A 20,845-nucleotide genomic window follows, 5' to 3' on the forward strand; every position below is an offset into this window, starting at 1 on the left:
AAGAGTTATCTACACTTTATAGGTCACAACTTGTGCTTTTGCATCAAGAAGTGAAAGATTTAGCCGAAATGCAGCAAGAATAGATGCATTGAATCCTACAATGCCGGTGCTTAATTGGTGGCATTTTTATTGTGGTGATACACCTGAGTTGAGAGCATTAGCCATTAAAGTTTTATCTCAACCTATTAGCATATCTTTTGCAAAAATAGTGTGGAGCACCTATAGTTATATTCACAATGTTAAAAGAAATAGGCTCAATGAAGATCGTGTTGATACCTTGGTATATATTCATTCCAATTTTCGATTGATTGACAGATATAATTAAACTGTGTTGTACTTTTGTTTTGGTATTTTTTTTCTCTTTTTCTATTATTGATTGTTTATTAGCATTCATATTTTATATTCTTGTTATAAAAGGTACAACAATCACTACAAAGAAGGGCCTAGTCGAAAATGGGATATCAATCCAGAACTTCCTATTATAAAAGAAAATACGTTGAGATTAGAGGACATGCGATGGAGAGATTTGGATGATAGTGCACAAGAATTAAGCACTATTTCCAAATCCAAACCCAAAGATGCACAGCCAAGAGCTTCATTACCTCCAATAATCATACGTACAAATGAACTTAAAGATGATACAAATCAATCCAACATAACTAGTAGAATTGCAAATATACAAGAGCGACCATCAGTTCCTCAAGGTCAGATTGATCGTTTCTTTAGCAGAAGACCTAGGCAAGGTAAGTTGATCTTGTGTTTTTTATTTTTACTTTTTTTTATATATATAGTTTTTATATTTTAAATTAAGGTTTTTGAATATTTTTATTTTTTAACATATTCATTATAGGAAATGAAGGAATGAGCAGAAAATGGTCGTGGAGGACAAGAAACACGTGATGATGCAGAAAGTTCTCGATTTATTGCTGACTTGAAGGGTAAGAGAAAGATGACAGATTAATGAACTCTTGAATTTTTAATTATTCTTTTGATGATGTAGTTGAAATAGTCCAACTTAAAAACTTTTATATTACTTTTTTTGTTACTTTTTTTGTCATGGTCTTGTAATATTTTGCTGGTTTGATATGTACTTTTATTTTGAACCTTGCATGATGAAGTGAAATAGTGAATTATGTTAATTTTAAGTTTATAGTTTAGAACTTTATAGCTTATAAATTACAGTTTAGAACTTTATAGCTTATAAATTACAGTTTAGAACTTTATAGCTTAAAAATTTAACCATATCTCTATATAATCTTTGAGTTTATTGATTTCTCATTTTTTATGTTGCAGAGATTACAAGATTTACAACAATCAAGTCATTTAATTCTTTCATTGAAAAATGTATGCTTTTTAATCAAATTTATTAGTTTTCTTAATGCATTATTTAGTGTTTGCATGCATTTGTTAAATGGTTGCAACAAGAAATGTAAATTATGATCTTCTCTTGATGTATTTTTTTTTAAATCCTTGAAAGCTGCAAATGATGCATTTGTTAGATAATTGCAACTTATATTATTTATTGTCTTAGATACATGTTTTATTTTGTCAATGATGACATAAATCTTATTTTTTGATAAAATAAAAATATATAATTATATTTTTTCTTCCTTTTCGATTCTTATTCGCTTCTCATTCGAATCCTATGTCACTTTCGGTTCGCTTCATAGGTCGCTTTCGAGACGCTTTCTGGTTTGCTCCTAAGTCGTCTCGCGCTTCCCGCTTCCTAAAATTTTAGAGGTGCCTCGCTTCCCGCTTCCTCGCCTGGCAACTCTGGTCCAATAGATAGAAATCTAGTCGTTGGACACCTTTCTCCAATGGCTAGAAGTCAACCAATGTTGACTTTAGTCAACATATGTTGATTAATCATATATATATATATATATAATATTTATATATACATACAATATATAATATATATATATAAAAGAATACATCCATCTTAATGTTAAAATGTATCAGGTACATACGTATGGGTGAGTCATTTTGGTGATTTTATTTTTTTTGTGTGTGTGAAATCTGACCATGTAGGTGTGATTTATATGCTTAATTTTGTAGGGATCTCTTGGGCTGTCCAAATACCATATGTGAGCAAGTTTTCTTAAAGCTTGAAGATCATTGGTTTTATATTTTAAATATTCAAAGTTCAAAAAGTTGCATTTTTCTGTCAAAATACGATTGATTCCTAGCAAATAGACCATGCCAAATACATCACTTATGATTGTATTCACCTACTCCCAACTCTCTCTCTCTCTCTCTCCACTATATATATAAATGGGAAAATACATGGTGGCTTTGTACAATGATACCATACTCGGGACACACTTGTTTGCATAGATCTAATCATCAACTGGTAAATTTAATCATGTTTAACAAGATTTATTTAGTATATTAGAAGGTTTTATATAAGATTTTTTTTTTAGACGGTAAAAATCACCGGTTCACAATTCATCAAAATAAGGGTGGTTTAAAAAGGTATAAACTGTCATATTTGAGTCAACTTTAACACGTGAAAATAATAAGTAGAATATGTTAAAGTTATTCAGCGATTAGATTTTGCTCTTGGAGCTTAGATGTATACCTTGATTTACATAGATCTAAGTTTCAAAAGCAAAATCTAATAATCATTGGATCATTTTTATTATGTTTTATTATTTTCATGCGTTAAAGTTGACTGAATGTGATGTTTTATGTCATCTTTAAACCACTCTTGTTTTCATGAATTGTAGGCCCTTGATTTTCATCATCTTAAAAGGGAAATTTTATGGTGTATTGAACATGATAAAACCTTCTAATATAATAAATAACCATGCTAAACACAGTGTGTGATTGGATTTATCATGCGGTGGCTAGATACGTAAAAAAAAGGAGTGTATGCCACCATATTTTATTATCGTAAAAGACCACCACACACACAAGTTCCAATCTTTTGAAGGGAGCACAAAACTTTTAAGTGAGCAAAGCCTACTTCTAAGCCAATAGAAAGTGATGTTCTTATCTCTTTATTATTGTTTCCAATTTACTCACACCCCTCCGAGTTCAGCTATGCTCATGCCCTATGTCATCCCCATAGTAATACCCCCATACATGATCTCATTAGCACAAAGTTGTTTTGATCAAATCTGACCACACAGAAGGATTCAGTATAGAAATCGACCTTGGGATTGCATTTTTTGACAAGAAATATGATTTTTTAAGTAAAAAATAAATGTTATGTTTATAGCCATTGATTTTTTTATCACTATAAAATCCTATCCAAAGGTTAAATTATAGTTATTTAAATGTTAGTATTCACTAAATGAATCGTGTAGATCACATCTATGAGGTTATATTTGATCAAAACAACTTGTGTCAATGAGATCCTAAAATGGGGTATGAAGATAGACATGAGTGGAATTGAATTTCATCCCTTTGCTCTTTCTCATCAAGGCTCTGTTATGAAGCAGGGCACTCGAGCTGGAGGTGGGAGGGCATCATAGACAATTAAGTGATGTGGTAGGGCCCAAAATAATTTTGAGTGTGTTTGCGAGAAGGGAGTGGAGGGAAGCATGAATATCCTAATTAGCCAACTCCAAAATAATTGTATTGTACAACAAAAATGACGTGTTTTCTGAAATGCCTAATAATTTTCAAAAATCTACTTGATATCCAATTTTACAAAAATTTTAATATAAAAAGACTTTTTTACCCTTTACACAAGCGAATTTTCTCCATATATGCTAACTTTCTCCCAAATATCCAAATATGTGAATTTTCTCTCACACATTTACTAATTTCCTCCTGTATGTGCCCCTTTGTGCGATTTTATTAAAAGACGACTTATAAATTTTGGGAACATTTGCAACCATGAATGTCCTCACACATTTGCGAAGGTCTCCAAAATGTGCACACTTTTTTTTAACTAAATATTCTTATATTTGTGAATGTTCAGACCTTCGCACACGAATGTCATGACCTTCGCACACGAATGTCCTAACCTTCGCATGTGAATGTCCTCACACATTTGTGATCGTCCTCGTATGTGCCCCTTATGCGATTTTAGTAAAAGAAGTTCACATGTTTTGAGAACCTTTGCAACTCATGGTTGCGAATGTCGTATTGTATTTGTGAATGTCAAGACATGACAGGCAAAGGGCCTCATGTCTGGTATTTGCAAAAGTGTTGTTAAGGTAAAAAACCTTTAGTAGTGACCAGTGCTTAAAGCCTTTAAGAGAAAATTTGTATATTTAAGAGAAAATTCACATATTTAAGAAAAAAATTACATATTTGAGAGAAAATTCACATATTTTCATAAGAGAAAATTCACATATTTGAGAGAAAAAATTGCATATGTGAGAAGAAGTTCACATATCTAGAAGAAATTCGTTTGTATGAAGGGTAAAAGGGTCCTTTGACAGTAAAAAAATTGTGAATTTGAATATCAGGCATATTTCAAAAATTGTAGGGCATTTCAAAAAATGCATCAGTCTTGGCATACAGTATAGCATTTTTCAATTCTAGAAACTTCAAATTTCTAGTCTCCTTAGAAGGAGGAAGTATTTACGATTCCTTGAATCACAAGGATTAATATGGATCCTTGAATTTCTAATGGTTCAAATTTTTTATAGCATTTACCTCAGTAAATCGCCTATTAATCATGTCTCTTCCCTCCTTGGTCTATATATATCGACTTTCCTCCATGCTGCACACCCAAAGTCTCTTCGACATTGTCTTTCTCTCTCATTCTCAATTTGAAAAGGAAAGAGATAACACATTAGGCTATGCTTGGTTTTTCCTTGTTGCCTTTCTATTTTTTGAGTGTTCATTTGTTTGTGTATGGTTAGAATCTGGTTGTTATGTATGTGATTTTATCCTCCATCTGTTGAAATCTTTTGGGTGGGGAACATTGTGTTCTTGTTTTTTTGGCTTTTGGTTTACCTGGTTTTTCTAATATTTGGTCTTGTATAAAAATGAGAATTTTGTAGACATTTTGTTTGTGGGTTGAGCTTATCTTTGATATTGGTTTAAATATGGACTTAGTTTTATTTGTTTTTTGCTTCCTTCTAAAGGATGTGGTCAGCTACAATAGCTCTATTGTGAATTTATATGTAAATATTATGGTCTTATTATGAATGTTGGTTTCAATTTTTCTTTCATGTGATGAATTTGTTAGATTCATGATGCTTTTTCATTAGCATTGCATCTCCGACCTCCTCAAGCACTAAAAAAATAAGACCCTCCTTAGACCCAATCCACCTATAACCTTAGTAGGATCTGATGTCCTAGCACCAATTAGAACAGTTAGGCTGATAAGGGACAGAGTGAAAGATGTGAGATAATGATGTCCATGCTAAGGTTGACATAGTGGTGTGCCGAGAGGGTATTACTTGCAGGGAGCTTTATTTGATAATATTTAGCCTATTTTTTCCTGAGCTGACATATGAGATATTTCTTGGTGCTATTGATGTCTATGTGGATATGTTTTATGGCATTGCAGCTGGTGGGCTCAACTGTCTAGACCCATTGTTTTTCCTAATGTATACTTTCCCCACATATTACATAGAGATCTTTGATAGATTTCCTACTGAGTTTGCATGCACTGGACGTCATAATTAAGACAAGTATGAAATAGCCAATTATGCATAGAGGGTATTGGATGATGCACTGGGTTTTGAGTGCACCAAGCTAACAAGGACAAGCACATGGTTCTAGCTAGAAAGGAAGGGATTTTTTAAGCTTAGCCTTTTATTTATCACATTATTTACTTAGAGAATAAGACATTTAACTATAGTAAGAAATAAAGCTCTATTTTAATTTGTTGTCATTATATTTAAAAAGGAAAAGCTCTAGTTTTTTAGGGTGCTCATATATCAAAACGTAGTCTTTACATTGTCATAAGCTAGTGGACATGAAGGAGCATTTTTTCCCTTGAGGATGAAGAGCAATATTTAAACAATTAAAAAATTTATGTTGTAAGAGTAGGTCAAGATAAGTTCTTTTGAATTTTTATTTTTTAATAATATAACATGACCTTATCTTTGTGTTTGGCAAATTTACAGATGTCTCACCTTAAATTTCATCAAAGATGACAAATAGCTTCTAAGATTATCATAGTTATGGCAATGGTTGTATATGCTATCATGGATTAAGTCATTGACACGTACATAAGTCGAGAGCTTGCACGAAATAGGGACATATACAAACAACACTACATTAATAAAATAATTAGTGCAGGTGATATGACTTGTATCAACCAAATTAAAATAACCACATACAACTTGTCACTTATGCTATCTATTGCATGAGAAAAGATTATTATCTGATTCAAGGGATATAATGTGGGAAGAGCAAGTAGTGATGTTCTTACACACTCTCGATTATAATGTTTGAAATCGTGTTACAGGAGGACACCTTTTCAGATTTGGGGAAACAATTACTCATTATTTTCATATAGTTTTAAATGCATTACTACAATTATATATTGATTTTTGTAAAACAAGATACTTCAGAAATACCACCAGAAATTTTGGCTAATCCAAAATTTTATTTTTTAAGGTAAAATTTGTTATTATATACATTGTTATTTGAATTCATTAAATAAAATTATATATCATAGTTTAAATTGATTGTGTATAATGCAAATAGGATTGTATTGGAGCAATTAATTAAATACATATTCCAGCATTCATTTCACAACATGATCATCCCAAATGGTGATATTGAAATCATAATATAACATAAAATGTTCCTGGAGTTGTTTCTTTTGACATTAAATTTCAATACATATTAGCTGATTGAGAAGGCTCTTCTTATGATGGTAGGGTTTTGGGAGATGCTCTTTGTAGATAACATAAACTCATAGTTCCTCTGTGATAAGTACAAAATCCATTGTAATAACTTTAAGGTATTTAAATCATTTGCATTTACATCATATCTAAAATATATTAATGCGTAAAATATGGAATGCAGAAAAATACTATGTAGTAGATGGTGGTTTGGCTATTGTTCCAAGAATTCTAGCTCATTTTCGCAATGCACGCTATTGCTTAAAGGAATTTAGAATTGGTGGCCCTGCAATTGACGTGGATGAAATGTTCAACCATTGTTATTCTCAACTCTATAACGTTGTTGAAAGTGTGTTTCATGTCTTAAAGCAATAATTTAGTATTTTAAAAACAATTTCTCATTAATGTATTAAGACACAAATAAAAATTGTGTTAGCCTGTTGTGTCTTACACAATTTCATTAGAAGTATGGGAGGTGATATATTTGATAACCAAAATGTTAATGTTGTTAAAGACATAAACAACGATAAAGTACATGAAAATGATCATGAGATGAATGAAATAATTTTAAAGATGAACTTGCATAAAAGATATGGGATGATGTACATCTTAATAGTTGAAAAAAGATGAATAAATCATCGTCCAATAATATGATTGTAGACATCCCAATTTGTTACCTAGTTCTCATGTGTCAAGGGTCATATTTCAAAAAGTCAGTTGCCCCAAGTCTTTTTAGTTTACTCCCAACTTTCAATGTATTTTTGGCCTATAAAACAATATGCTCAATATTTTTATCCAAAATAGAGTTCAAACTTGAGAATTTCAACTTTCTGAAGAGATACAAATCAAGACATTTTGATATCGCAATACAAAGTTATAGCCAAAATAAGTTGACTTGCCTAATAAAAAACTCATTTTTAGGCAGGATCCACTTCGAGTATGATTATCGAATTTAAAGTAGAGGATATTAGCTTTCCAATGCATCAAACCACACCTTAAAAGGAAGCATGGTTACAGAGTTATAACCAAAATAAGTCAACCTATCAATACAGTCAAGGTCATTTTTGTTTGATGACAAGTCAAGAAATTTGACTTATTGTTATACCCAATTTTTGACTTGTCAGCATGGACTTCCAATTGTCATTAGACAAGATTAATTGTCATCCAACAGGGATTCAAAACCATGATTTGTCATTAGATAACCCACTTGTTGTTAGACATTTTTGACTTGTCATTAGATAGAAAGTTTCCCATTTTACCCTAAGGTACGTGTAGAAACAAGGATAAGACATATCCCACCTTACAAAATCACAAAAACTTCATGACTAAGCATTTTCTAAACCAAAACAAGTCCACCCAGCTTGCCTTAAACTCATTCTACCTATTTACCAAAAAGTCTTTTAGTATAAAACCTTATAGCTTAGGCCAATCAAAGCACAATTGTTGTATAGCAGTTGGATTTGGACCATTAGGTCAAAAATCCATTAGAACTGGACTTCGAATTGAAGCCTAGAGTCCAAGATCTAGCCTAAACTCTATGAATAGGGGCTTAACCCCCTTATTCATGCATTTAAAATCGGAGTAAGGAAGCTCTGCTACACTAAGAGCCTAGATTGACCCTACTCTGCCAAACCAACTAGTTCTAGGTCAACCTCCAAAGCCTACTAAGTCCATTATGCTAGACCTAGGTCCACAGAGCCCCAACCCTATGGAAGCTCTGTTGAAATCATGTCATGCTCACCAAATCATTTAGAAGGGCTACCTAAGCTTGTGGTGAGTCAATATTTCCTTATTTTCCTTTATTTTTCTTATTTTAATTGGATTCATTGCATTTAAAATAGTTTGTCTAACTATTTTCATTATGCCTTATTTTTCATGTTTTTTTTCAGCTTCGATGGTGTCCCACAACACCGTGGTCTCGTGTCTTATTTTCAAAAGTCCACTGGAAGAAACACACAACTTGAATACGTGAAGATTCGATTCGAGGCGCTACGATCTTGTTTGAGTTGATCCCTCACCACTTAGGGAGGAAAGTCGTTCAGCTTGAAGATCACACCCAAACTTTCAAAAATCTAATTTCAAAATGTTATTTATTTTTTTTAAACCATTTTTTATGAAAAATCCATACATCCACAATTTTTCGTTATACTCGGTGGGACTCAATGTCTCCATCAAAGTCGTTGAGGGTTTGGATCTGTTTAGCATATTCAGGTAAGTCATTTTCCAACCTTTTTCTACTATTTTGTGTCAGCGACCGTGCATTATTTTTGAGGCGTTTGATGGCTGATGGGGCTATGTTAGATTTTTTTGGTGCATAATAAAAAACCTTTTAAAAATCCCTCTTTTCTACATAAAAACCATGAAAACAACCTTGTTGTCCTAGAAGTTTCATGATTAGTTCTTGTTTTAAAAGGGATATCTCAGCACCAGCATATCCTTTTTCAATGATTTTTCTTTCATCTTGGATATAAGTTTACAACTTTGCTTTTTGGTGTTATGCCAATAATGATTTCTAAACCCCTAATATTGGCATTGGAATCTAGACTAGGATTTTTGGACTTTGTCTAGTTTATTCTTCACATATTTTAGTGCATATATATGCCATATCTTTCTCATCGAGGATCGGTTCCATGATCAATCTTTTTGTTTAGAAGCTAAAACCAAGATAAAGATCTTTAATTTTTACTATTTGTTTTGATTTTGTCTTTGGCATTAGGTTCTAAGCCTCAAACAAAGGAACAAACCCTTAGAACTCATAAAAGACCTAGTCTTTTCCTGCTTGCAGTTGCAATATCTCAATGATCTGACATCGACTTGTGCCAATTGAAAGCTTGTTCTTTTTGAACGTTTATTTTTTTGTGCACCTTTTTTTCTGAAAACCCCTCTATCTGCTTCAAATTAGCACCCAAACAGGAAAAACTGGTTTAAAATTTTGTGTTTTCCCTCCCAGTCAGTCTTTGATATTTTAATTGTATCTATGTGACCCGGTGTCAGATCAGCATAAAAATTGTTTTTCCTGACTCCTGAAATGCCTGTTTTAATTTTCTATTTTGAGATATTTTTTTGAAAACCAATATTTTTTCATCAAAATTGCTCCCCAAAACAGAAAATATTGGTTTGGCGTTGGGGGCTCCCAACGACTCCTTTGGGAGCCCCCTAGGTGGCTCCTCTCTTGTGTTATAAATAGGGGTCTCCCCCTTGTAATTTCTTCACTCCTTGGAGGAGCTTATGCTCCATTGTATAGGGTTTTTAACTTTTTACCCTCTTCTTCCTATTTCTTCAATAATATTCAACTTATGACTTTAAGTCATATTTATCCCTTTTATGGGTTTATGTATTAGCACTTGATGTGCTTGTGTTGTTCCCTTAAGTGGGTATATTCGCACTTAATGTGCATGTGTACGGGTTCATTATCAAACCTAAAATATTCAAAGTCACTTTCTAACATGGTATCAGAGCAAGGTCACGATGGGGTTGTCCTTTGATGCAACGGAAAGCGTGTTGATCAAGAAATGGTGAAGTATTCATTGTCCTTCCCTTTTTTCTTAAGTTTTCGGTATGTATCTCTTTTCTTAACATATTATGCATTATGAGACTATTTTTTGCATATGAAGTATTTATAATAGTTGAATCACCTCTTTTCACATTTCGCATGTTCAAAATTTTTTAAATATCTCCTTTTAAATTTAGTAAACTTTTTTTGCTATTCAAATATATAATTCTTGTTTATATGTTTATCGATTACTCATCACATATAAATAGTAATTTATGTTCTTTCTTAAAATTGTCTTCAATTATGTGGGATTTATGATGATTACATAAGTATTTAATAATTAACTTTTAAAGATTATATATGATCTCTTGATTAATGATCTTTGTTTAAAAAATCTTTTCTCTCATATAAAATCTAATTGGTTTTGAGTTCTTCTCTTGTTTATGGATTTTAGTGCATTTTTTTGAAAAATCTTGATATAATTCTTGTATAAGAATCTCTCACATCTAAATCTTTGTTATGAATCCTAAGTAGTTCTTGTTAATGATGTTTCAATGGTTTTGGTTTAGTTAAAGGATTTTGAAAAATTATTTGTGATAAATATGTTGTATGAACCATTGTGTTCATTAGGAAAGATCTTTTAAAATCTTCTCACACTATATAGAATGCATAGTGTATCTATTGCATCCTTTGGTATAAAAGATTTCATTAATTTTTGAAGTTTTCTTCTAATGATACAACTTTATAAACATGTTTGTTTGTATTTTTTCAAAACCTCTTGATCATTGGCCATAATATGGTCTTCTTTGTCTTAAATTGCATTTATCAAGCATATAATTACATAATTACAACTTGAGAGTCTCAAGCACTTGCTTCCTTTTTATGAAATACATGCATTAGTGCATGTTTATTATTTATACGCTTTTTGCGTATTGTATTCAAGTGTTGTGAGAGTGCCTTCGTGCACTTCTTTTTTAAGTATTTATGCTTGTATGCGTATTGTCTCTTCGTAGACATTTTCACATGGTACTCTCTTTTCAATAAAGAGATGTTTTTGTTGCCTCCTTTAGGGCTTGTGTTTATTTTTTATGAACTTGTAAGATTGTTTCTTTTATCATTATGAATGCTTCCGTAATATCTTGGTACATGTCCTAAATTTACACATTTAAGATTATTGCCATTTTACATCTTGGTATACATATAATTGCAAATTATAAAGGCTTGATTTGTTTCTTGGATTATTCCAATTCCTTTCTCACACATGACATAGCTTAAGTATTTCATGTTGTGTTTATTGAGTCTTTTGATAATGATCATGATTGAACATAATTTTTGTATTTATTATAAGGCATATTGTTGTGATTAATTATGGTGGACCTTTGAATCGGCCCTCTTTTTAAAATCACATATTTGGAAAATGATTTCCCTAAGTGTTCATTGCCTTTTTATGACATTTATTTATATTCATCACATGTTATATGATGCATCAATATTTTTTTTTGTATAGCCTTATTGTTATATTAGAGATAATTGTTAAGGTGAGTTAAGGGCATCTTGTGTTATGTCATTTTAGATTGTCCACTTGCCATATTATAGATGGTGATTGAGGTGAGTTATGGGCACCTTAGGACTCTAGAATGATTTGATATATGATCTCTAATTATAAGCGTGTCACTCATTGTTATGTCATTTTAGTTTGTCCACTTACCATATTATAGATGGTGGTTGAGGTGAGTTATGGGCACCTTGGGACTCTAGAATGGTTTGGTATATGAGTGTGTCACTCGTTTGATGTTGGCCATTGATCTTTTGAATGCTCTTATTTAAATATAAATGTGATGGATATATGATGTTTGAAACCTTAAAATGTTTTAAGGTATATTAAAATCAAGGTTTTTGAGATTATTGCCCAACCTTTTATTGTTTATGAATCTTATGAGTGCATTTGCACATTTGTGTTTTGTGCTTTTGTGCACAAGTGTTCTTGGTGTGTGTATATTCACACATTTATTCCAATATATTGTTGTTATGGGTATTCTTTTTGAAGAATATTGTTCTATTGATTCAGGGTTTTATATATATGTTTGTCACTACAAGTTTTATTGCCTCAAAAGTCTTCTCCTTTTATAACTCTTATCTAAGTGTCATCATATGTATACAAGAATTTTATTACACCTTTGTGTGTTGATAGCCCTTTGTTGGCTTTGTTTCTCTTGTTCTAGTAGCTAAACACACTTGTCTTGAGTGTTATCATATTAGACAAGGCACGTTGATTCACACCATGGTGTGTGATCTTTAGTCCATGTTGGCATTTGTGTCCTTGTTCTAGTCGCTGAGTTATATGCCCATGGTTGGCTTCTTTCACTCAATTCAAGTGTCATTTTATGTAGACAAGAGATGTATTGTGTTTTTAGCCCATGGTTGGTTTAATACTCTTGTTCTAGTAGCTGAACATACTTGATCTTGAGTGTATTTTTACGTAGACAAGAGATGTTTTTTGTCCACGTTGGCGTGTATTCTCTTGTTCTTATCGTTGATGCACTCATTTCAAGTATTATTATATGTAGACAAGAGGTATTTTTTACACACCTTAGTGTGTGTCATTTGGCCTTTAATGACATTATATTTATATTCTTGATCTAGTAGCTTATACACTTGATTTACGGGTTTTGGAGGACTAATGAGGTAGTTGCTTGTAGTGGATAAACTATTTTTGAAAATTACAAAATTTATTGTGTGAATCATATCTATGATATGTTTTTAAAATTGATATTTTAGCTTTTAATCTATATATTAAGTGCGTACAGTTCTTCGACGACTTTTGTATTTGATATGCAAAATAAGTCTTTTGTCTCAAATGATATTCTTTTTTGAATCTTGGGTGGATGCTTTAACATATTTAGTCAAATCATGCTTCTTATATATGACATTTGTTTGACATAGAGCTTCGCCCTAAAGATGTGAAAAACTCTATTGTTGATCTATGCGTGTTAAAATTATAAAGCCCCTTGAAGTACATATTCATCATGCTTTTGAAACATTTGCATCCGTGTTTATTTTGACTAAAGTATGTTTGGAGCATGTTCATTAATAATTTTCTTTAAGTGTTAATTCATTTCATGATAGTATATGCATATGCTCATTATGGCCTTTTAAGGCCCTCATTCAATAAAACATATGTAGCTTATGCCTCTTCGTAGGCTTATTGTGGTGTCCCTTAGTGGACCATTTTGTTATTTCCCATTATGAGGTTGTGATTGTCCAATGATGGACCTTATAAATGCATTATGCATTCTTGCAATTCGTTTTCGCTCACTCTTTAACATGATATTTGATTTTTGAAACTTTTGTTTTCTAAATTTTTTTTTCATGCTAAAAGTAATTATCCTATTATGCATAAATTTTGCACCTTGTTAGGAATGTTTCTTTTTGAGTAAAGTGCAAAGATATTTTTTACTTGTTCTTTGTTGTTGTTCCTCAGGATCTTGAAGATAAGAGGAAAAGAAGTACCTTGGATAGATCATGGAAGGTGCTCATCGTTAAAGACGTTGGAGGAAGACATTTGCAATGACATTCGTACTAAAGGCTCTTGAAGCCTTGAGATTCTTCCTCTTGCTTTCTTCAATCTTTTCGTTCCCCCACGCAAAGCTTGAGAGAGGGTGTTAAAATGTATCATTCAACATTTGTAATATTATATATATTTTATATATATAAAGGATAATACATATTCATATATGCATATGTATTATCCTAATTATATATATAAAATATATATTTCACTATTTATAGGCATAGGGGTAGTTTAGACATTTCATAGTTTTACGCATATTCCATTTAAAATATGTTTGTAATTTTACTTTTAATTTTCCTTTTTTATTTTTCTCTTTTTTGTGGTTTGCGCCACCTAGGGAGGCTCCCCAAAGAGTCGTTGGGGAGCCCCCAACGGTCACAAATGTGACCGTTGGGGGCTCCCAACGACTCCTTTGGGAGCCCCCTAGGTGGCTCCTCTCTTGTGTTATAAATAGGGGTCTCCCCCTTGTAATTTCTTCACTCCTTGGAGGAGCTTATGCTCCATTGTATAGGGTTTTTACCCTCTTCTTCCTATTTCTTCAATAATATTCAACTTATGACTTTAAGTCATATTTATCCCTTTTATGGGTTTATGTATTAACACTTGATGTGCTTGTGTTGTTCCCTTAAGTGGGTATATTCGCAGTTAATGTGCATGTGTATGGGTTCATTATCGAACCTAAAATATTCAAAGTCACTTTCTAACACTTAACACCCTCCCTTAAACTTCCAATATCTCACCATAAGTTTGAAATTACAAAATGTGAAACCCATATAAAATGTTTGTAATATCGCGTATTTTCATACTTAGTTAAATTTGAAATTTTCGAAAATTTGGCTAAGTATAGAAGAAAAATCGGTAGATTCTCGATTTTAGGTTGATGCTTTGGAGTATGGGCTTGGCCTAGGTCTCACTGTCAAGGCCTAAACGAGCCACTCAAAATGTGAGAAAAAGTTTTATTTTTTACTTTTAAATTCCAGCGAAATTTGAGTGAAATTCAGGTTATTTTCAGGCGAATTTCGAAAGCGAAATTTGAGTTATATATCGTTGGATGCGTCCCAAAATTCTGAGTGTAACAATATTTTATTTTCCTTGATTCAGGCTACGATTGGCCCGAAAGTAACATTTTTTCGAAAAAAGAACAGTTTGTCGATTCGAATCCGGATTTGGATCAAACTAGATCTGATGGATTTGATCCAAATTAATATAGATCTGGACTCTATCCAAGACCCATATTAATCTGGATTTCATCCAGCCCAAGACCCAATTAGATTTTTTAGATGGATTTGGATCTTGGATCTGGATCCAGATCCATGCCCATCAAATTTCCAACTTTAAATTCATTAGATAACTTTAAATTGGAGTTATTTACTGTTAAGAAGTCTTCTATGTTATTAAAATAACCTTTGGAAGTTTATAGATACTTATTAATCAATTAACACTAATTAATTAATTTTAATTTCGAAATTTGATTTAAGTCTAGGTTTAGGACTTTAAGTAGAGTCCTTAAACCCATATAGAATCACTTAAGAAGTATCCTAGTTCAATAAAATAACTTTTAGAAGCTTCTAAGTATTTATTAATTAATTAATTAATTTTTAATTCCAAAATTTTAATTTGGCTTTGGTTTAAGACTCTTAAGAGAGTCCTTAAACATTTATGAAAACTTCTAAGAAGGTTTTAGAAAGCCTATTAAAATAAAACTTTGAAAAGTCAACTTGAAGAATTTTAAAATTTTTGGAACTCTCAAGAGAGAAGAGAGTTTCCGGTGGGGCTACACTCTCTTCTCCAGCCCATCTAGAAGAGGCTAGAGAAAGGGGCGACGTCCCCCCTAGAGCTCTATATATAGATCAAAAAAAAAAAAAGGAAAGAGAAAGAGAAGGAAAAAAGGAGAAAGAGAGAGAGAGGAAGAAGAAGGGAGCTTCTTCTCCGATTATCCATCGTTTCCACCGTTATTTCCTTGTTTCTTTTTTATCTTTGTGTAAGGTGCGGGTTTTCTCTCTTGAATCAAGTGAGAAATTGAATATAGATTGGACTTCCATGCAATATTTTGATGAAAATCCATAGAAAAGAGTAAATCTAGATGCTTAATTTAAAATACACGGATGAGGGTTCATAGATCCTCTTCCATGGGGGTGTTCTTGATCCTTTTATCCTTTCAAAAATAAAAATGTTTGTACATACCTATTTTTATGCTAAAATAGAATTTATTTGATGATAAAAAAATAGCTTGTTATGTGTTTATCAATTTCCAGGGATGATCCACGATATGTATTGTTAAAAGCATGTGAGTGTGACAAAATATCGAATATACATGTATTCTTTGTTGAAAGTTTGTATAACAGTGTATGAATCAAAATATTTTCTTTTAATGGTTCTTGTACATGCATAATACATATGCTTGAAGGCATGTATGCAAATAAATGCATTCATAGACTCTAAATCTGAATGCACTTGCAAGAAGAATGAAAAAATTATTTTGACAGTTTTGCGGACGCTTTATTTTCCGACCGGCCAGACCTGGTCGGACTGCCTAGTGTCGTCAGGCCTGACTTGATACTGTAAGACCCAGCCGAGTGGGCTTGGCTGGGCAGCAGGTTTTTACAAGAAAAAAAAAAACAAGATTTTAAAGCAAATTTTTTTTCTAAACCAGGATTTTCTTTTTTTGCCGGCTGGCAGCCAGCCGAGGGAGGCTCGGCTGACTGCCAGGCCCTGGCAGCACACACACAGGCCCAGGTCGGGCTAGTGCATGGTCTGTTAGGCCCAACCGAGTGAACTCGGCTGGGTTGGCTCGGCCAGCCTGGGATGGCAGGGCCCTATCAGGCCCAGTCCAGCCTCCTGACTGGACTGACACAGTCGGCTGGGTGTTGAGACAAAAAAAAAATATTTTTGTGCTCAAATTTGCTAGTCTATGCTGAATCAAAGTGGTATTGCATAGTTGTATTTTCATGAGCAGGTATTTAATGAAATTGATATGCTCTTAAAGTTCATAATGGCGTGAGTGTTTGCATGTGTTAATTGGATTACACTTGGTTTTATGCATGCAAGAAGGATGACATTGCACACATCTCTAGGCTGTGAATGAAGTGCATGTTCATGGTATTAGTGCCTAGTTATTTCTTATGCATGTAAAGACCCAAAATTATCATGTCTTGCATGTAGTTAGTGACAGGAGTGTTCACATGTTCAGTTGCGTGATTTGTGAATAAAAGCATTGTATTGATTCACTTGTTTAATTGATTTGGTTCATGAATGGAAATGTGCATTTAACATGATTACGTGAACTCATGCGCATGCATATGAATATTATTGCTTTATGCACATCTCTAAAATTTGCATATATGAATGTGCATTAAGAAGCATTCGAAATTGATACATAGTGGCATGTTATTCATGATTTTTGCATAAGAATGCATCGATGATCAAAATGGATCATCGTAGGCCGTGTGAGCCTTGAGCAGGTGTTGCTCTTTGTTTTAGTTGCTCTATGTATTGCAAAAATCAAATGTGATATTATTGTTTTTATTGCACTGTTCTATATTGCCACGGGTTGTGGACCCGTGAAGAGCTTCGCATGCTGATTTGCGAGCTTGTGTTATTAATTCTGCATGTTAAATTGCGATTTAAAGAAGATGAATTAATAACAAGATAAAAAAGATTAAAGAACAATGTAATCTATGTTTCTTTGATGCCCCTTTTATAGTATGAGAATCATAGACATTGTGATTTTGGAGAAATGTGATGATACTAAAACTCCGTATGCGTTGTTGTTGCCCCTGAACCCGATATTGAGGTTCTTCTCCTAGCCACGGTTTTAGGGAGAATCCGTCACTTTGCCTGAGGGTGATGTGTAGACACATCTGTTGTTTTGGTATACCAAGAAAGTGACACTTGTGAATTTGGATATCCCTGGTGTCCTGACATTAGATTTGGATGTTTAATCTACAAACGCCCAACAAATTTATATTTCTATTCATTGGACACATGACAAACTGTCATTTAAAAAAAGTTATAAAGAGCAAATCTTTTTGCCTCAACCCCTGTTTTTGCTTTTATAAGATATATATATATATATACAGAGAGAGAGGGGGGGAGGGAAACATGCCAAATGGGTTTTTCGAGCTTTCTGGTGCTACTTTGGCAATTCTGACCCCATAGATGTATCCAGCATGGCCGATTTACCAGGAATTGATGCTCGGACCACGTGTTTTCGATGAAAAAAAGATATTTGGAGCAAAGAAAATTTACAAATATTTTGAACCGTTGATTTTTTGAACCATATAAAAACCCACCCATGCATTGGAATCGAATGCTCCAAGAGCTGATCCTTATAAAATCGAGTACGTAGATCACCATTTGTACGGTCAGAGTTTAAAAATAAAACAAAAAAAACCCAGAAAAAACCCATTTAGCATATTTCATTGAGCATGTTTACCTTACACATTATATTATATACATAGAGAGAGAGAGAGATGCAAACATGCTAAATCAGTTTGGCTTTTTTCATTTTATTTTTAAATTCCAACCATACAGATGTGACCTATGAACTTGATTTTATAGGGATCAGCTCTTGGAGTGTGCAATTCCAACACAAGGGTGAGTTTTTATAAGGTTCGAAAAACCAACAAAAAAACTTTGTAAAATTTTGAGGCTCTAAATATCATTTTTTTTAGCGAAAACACATGATCCAGGTGTCCATTCCTAGTAAATCAACCATGTCGAACACATCTATGGGGTCAGAATCGCGAAAAAAAGGCACCAGAAAGGCAAAAATGCCCATCTAGCATGTTTCATCTAGCATGTTTAGCATATATATATATATATATATATATATATATAATGATAATGTTTGATACCCTCGTGGGTAAGGAATCCCTAGCAAAAAACTGTAATTTTTTATTGTTTTTCACACATCTGACCCTTCACATGTGATCTATGTGTTTATGTTAGTAGAAATCGGTGCTTGGATCATGCTATTACAATGTGTATGTAAGATTTTGCAGAAGAAAATCAACGGCCAACAATGTGTCAATTTTTCAACTAGAGATGGCAGTGGACTGGGGCGAGGAACAAGGTCTTCACCCCCGCCCCATTTCAAAATACGAACCTTCATCCCCGCAGGGGATGGATTTTAACCTCCACCCCCGCCTCCATCCCCGTTTCATATCCTCCATCCCCGGTCCAAACGGGGGCGAGGCGGGGTGGGGCCCCGTTTCCCCTTAGTCTATAGTCATCCCTTAAAGGATTGGGGATGGGGTGGAGTGGGGCTAGGCGGTGATTGGGACGGGGACGGGGACGGGGACATCCCCGCCTCCATCCCCGCACGGGGATAGATTTTAACCTTCATCCCCGCCACCATCCCTGTTTCATGCCCTTCATCCTCGGTCCAAACGGGGCGAAGCGGGGCAGAGCCCCGTTGTCCCCCGATCCACTGTCATCCCTATTTTCAACCCTCATAAAATTGTATTTTTACGTCAGAAAAATAAGATCCATGAGTCAATTCCTACTATTTTGACCATGTTGAACACATCCATGAGGTTAGATTTGGTCAAAACAACTTCTCACTATAAGTCTAATTAGGGGGTTCCTTACGAGGGTACCAAATACTTTCCCATATATATATATATATATATATATATAATGGACAGTGAGTGACCATCAGATTTTGTGGCAAATTTTTTTAGCGGGGCGACGCACGTCACAGGCGTGCATCAGCCCACTGTTCGCTCAAATGAGGGTACACAGCTAACCCCATCTCTCTCTATATGTATATATATATAGGGTAACTGAAATATGTTTATCAACCAAATATGTTTACTGGTATGAACCTAGATTTCATAGGTTTTTTTACTTTTCTTTGAAAATTTCACCATAGGATGTGATCTAGACGTTTGGTTTTATAGAACAGACTCTTGGATCATCCAATTACGATGTATAATAAAATCTTTTAAAGGCTGAAAATCAATGGCTTAGAATTTTCATAAATATGCAAGCATAAAAAATCGCATTTATTGATCCGATTATGATGATCCAACAGTCGATTCCTAGCAAATGGGCCACGCCGAATGCATCTGCAGGTTTAGATTTGCAAAAAAACCTATGAACATCTCGATTCATACCAGTAATCATATTTGGTTGGTAAACATATTCCAGTTTCCCTAATATATAAATATATATATATATATATGAACTTTAATCAAGCAGATAAGGATCATTTGGCACATCCATCATGTTCAAATATCTCCACACCAATACCTATAGCCTAATTCTTCAAAAAAGAAATTACTGGAAACCAATTTCAGTGTGCCTTGACAAGGAATAATTGTCTTAAACAATTGAACGGCACCCTGTGACAAAACAAACATGCTAACAGTCCTTTAATGAGTGAATTAATTTCAACTAGTTCAAATTTCAAAATGTGAATAATAGATAATAAGATCAAACAACATGCCTGGACATGAACAGTTTCGAAATTCAACAGTCCCATAAAGTAAAATGAGCAACACAGGAAATGACAAGATATCAAAATTTACCTCTCCTTCTAGATGATCAAGAATTTGTAGCACTCTTTGATGATAAGCACGCTCTGATTCAACCTGGGGTAGAAGATCCCTCAAAGATTTTTCTCATGCAAAAATAACATAACTATGATCAGCAAGACAAGAACTAACAGAACGTGGAAAAGCTACTACCATGGAAATAAGCCTCTGGAGGGTTAGCCTTTGTTGTTGTGCTTCAACAGCAGTCATTGCAGCTGCAGCTTCTTTCCCTAATATTGTCATGTTTGACTTCAGTTCTTGAAGCTTTACTTCAGCTGCTTCCAACTTTAATGTATTATCTGGATTCCCAGTTCCTTCTCTTACTTTCATTTGGCGCTTTGATACTTCAATAGCCTGTCTAGGACCCCATTGGAACAACATAATCACAAGGGCACATGAGAAAATGATTAAATTAAAAAAATCTATTAATTTGAACTAGGATTTCTCCTCTTGTTTATGGGGGGCGAGGAAGATGGGT

At 33.5% G+C, this 20,845-nt stretch overlaps 1 protein-coding gene across 2 annotated transcripts in view; it reads right to left on the reverse strand.

Moving 5' to 3' along the window:
• The window catches only part of LOC149836003 (SH3 domain-containing protein 2-like), an 80,179-nt gene that overhangs the window by 37,461 nt on the left and 21,873 nt on the right, over positions 1-20,845 (reverse strand). For both annotated transcript variants that reach the window (XM_090008909.1, XM_090008910.1), the window contains exons 6-7: positions 20,521-20,721; positions 20,362-20,424 (exon numbers count right to left, since the gene is read on the reverse strand). In XM_090008909.1, the coding sequence (XP_089865035.1) occupies positions 20,362-20,424; positions 20,521-20,721 (264 nt within the window). The remainder of the gene's footprint in view (positions 1-20,361; positions 20,425-20,520; positions 20,722-20,845) is intronic.

The sequence above is a fragment of the Nuphar pumila genome, chromosome 6 (assembly GCF_984573655.1).
Source record: "Nuphar pumila chromosome 6, dmNupPumi1.hap1.1, whole genome shotgun sequence".
NCBI classification, from domain to species: domain Eukaryota; kingdom Viridiplantae; phylum Streptophyta; class Magnoliopsida; order Nymphaeales; family Nymphaeaceae; genus Nuphar; species Nuphar pumila.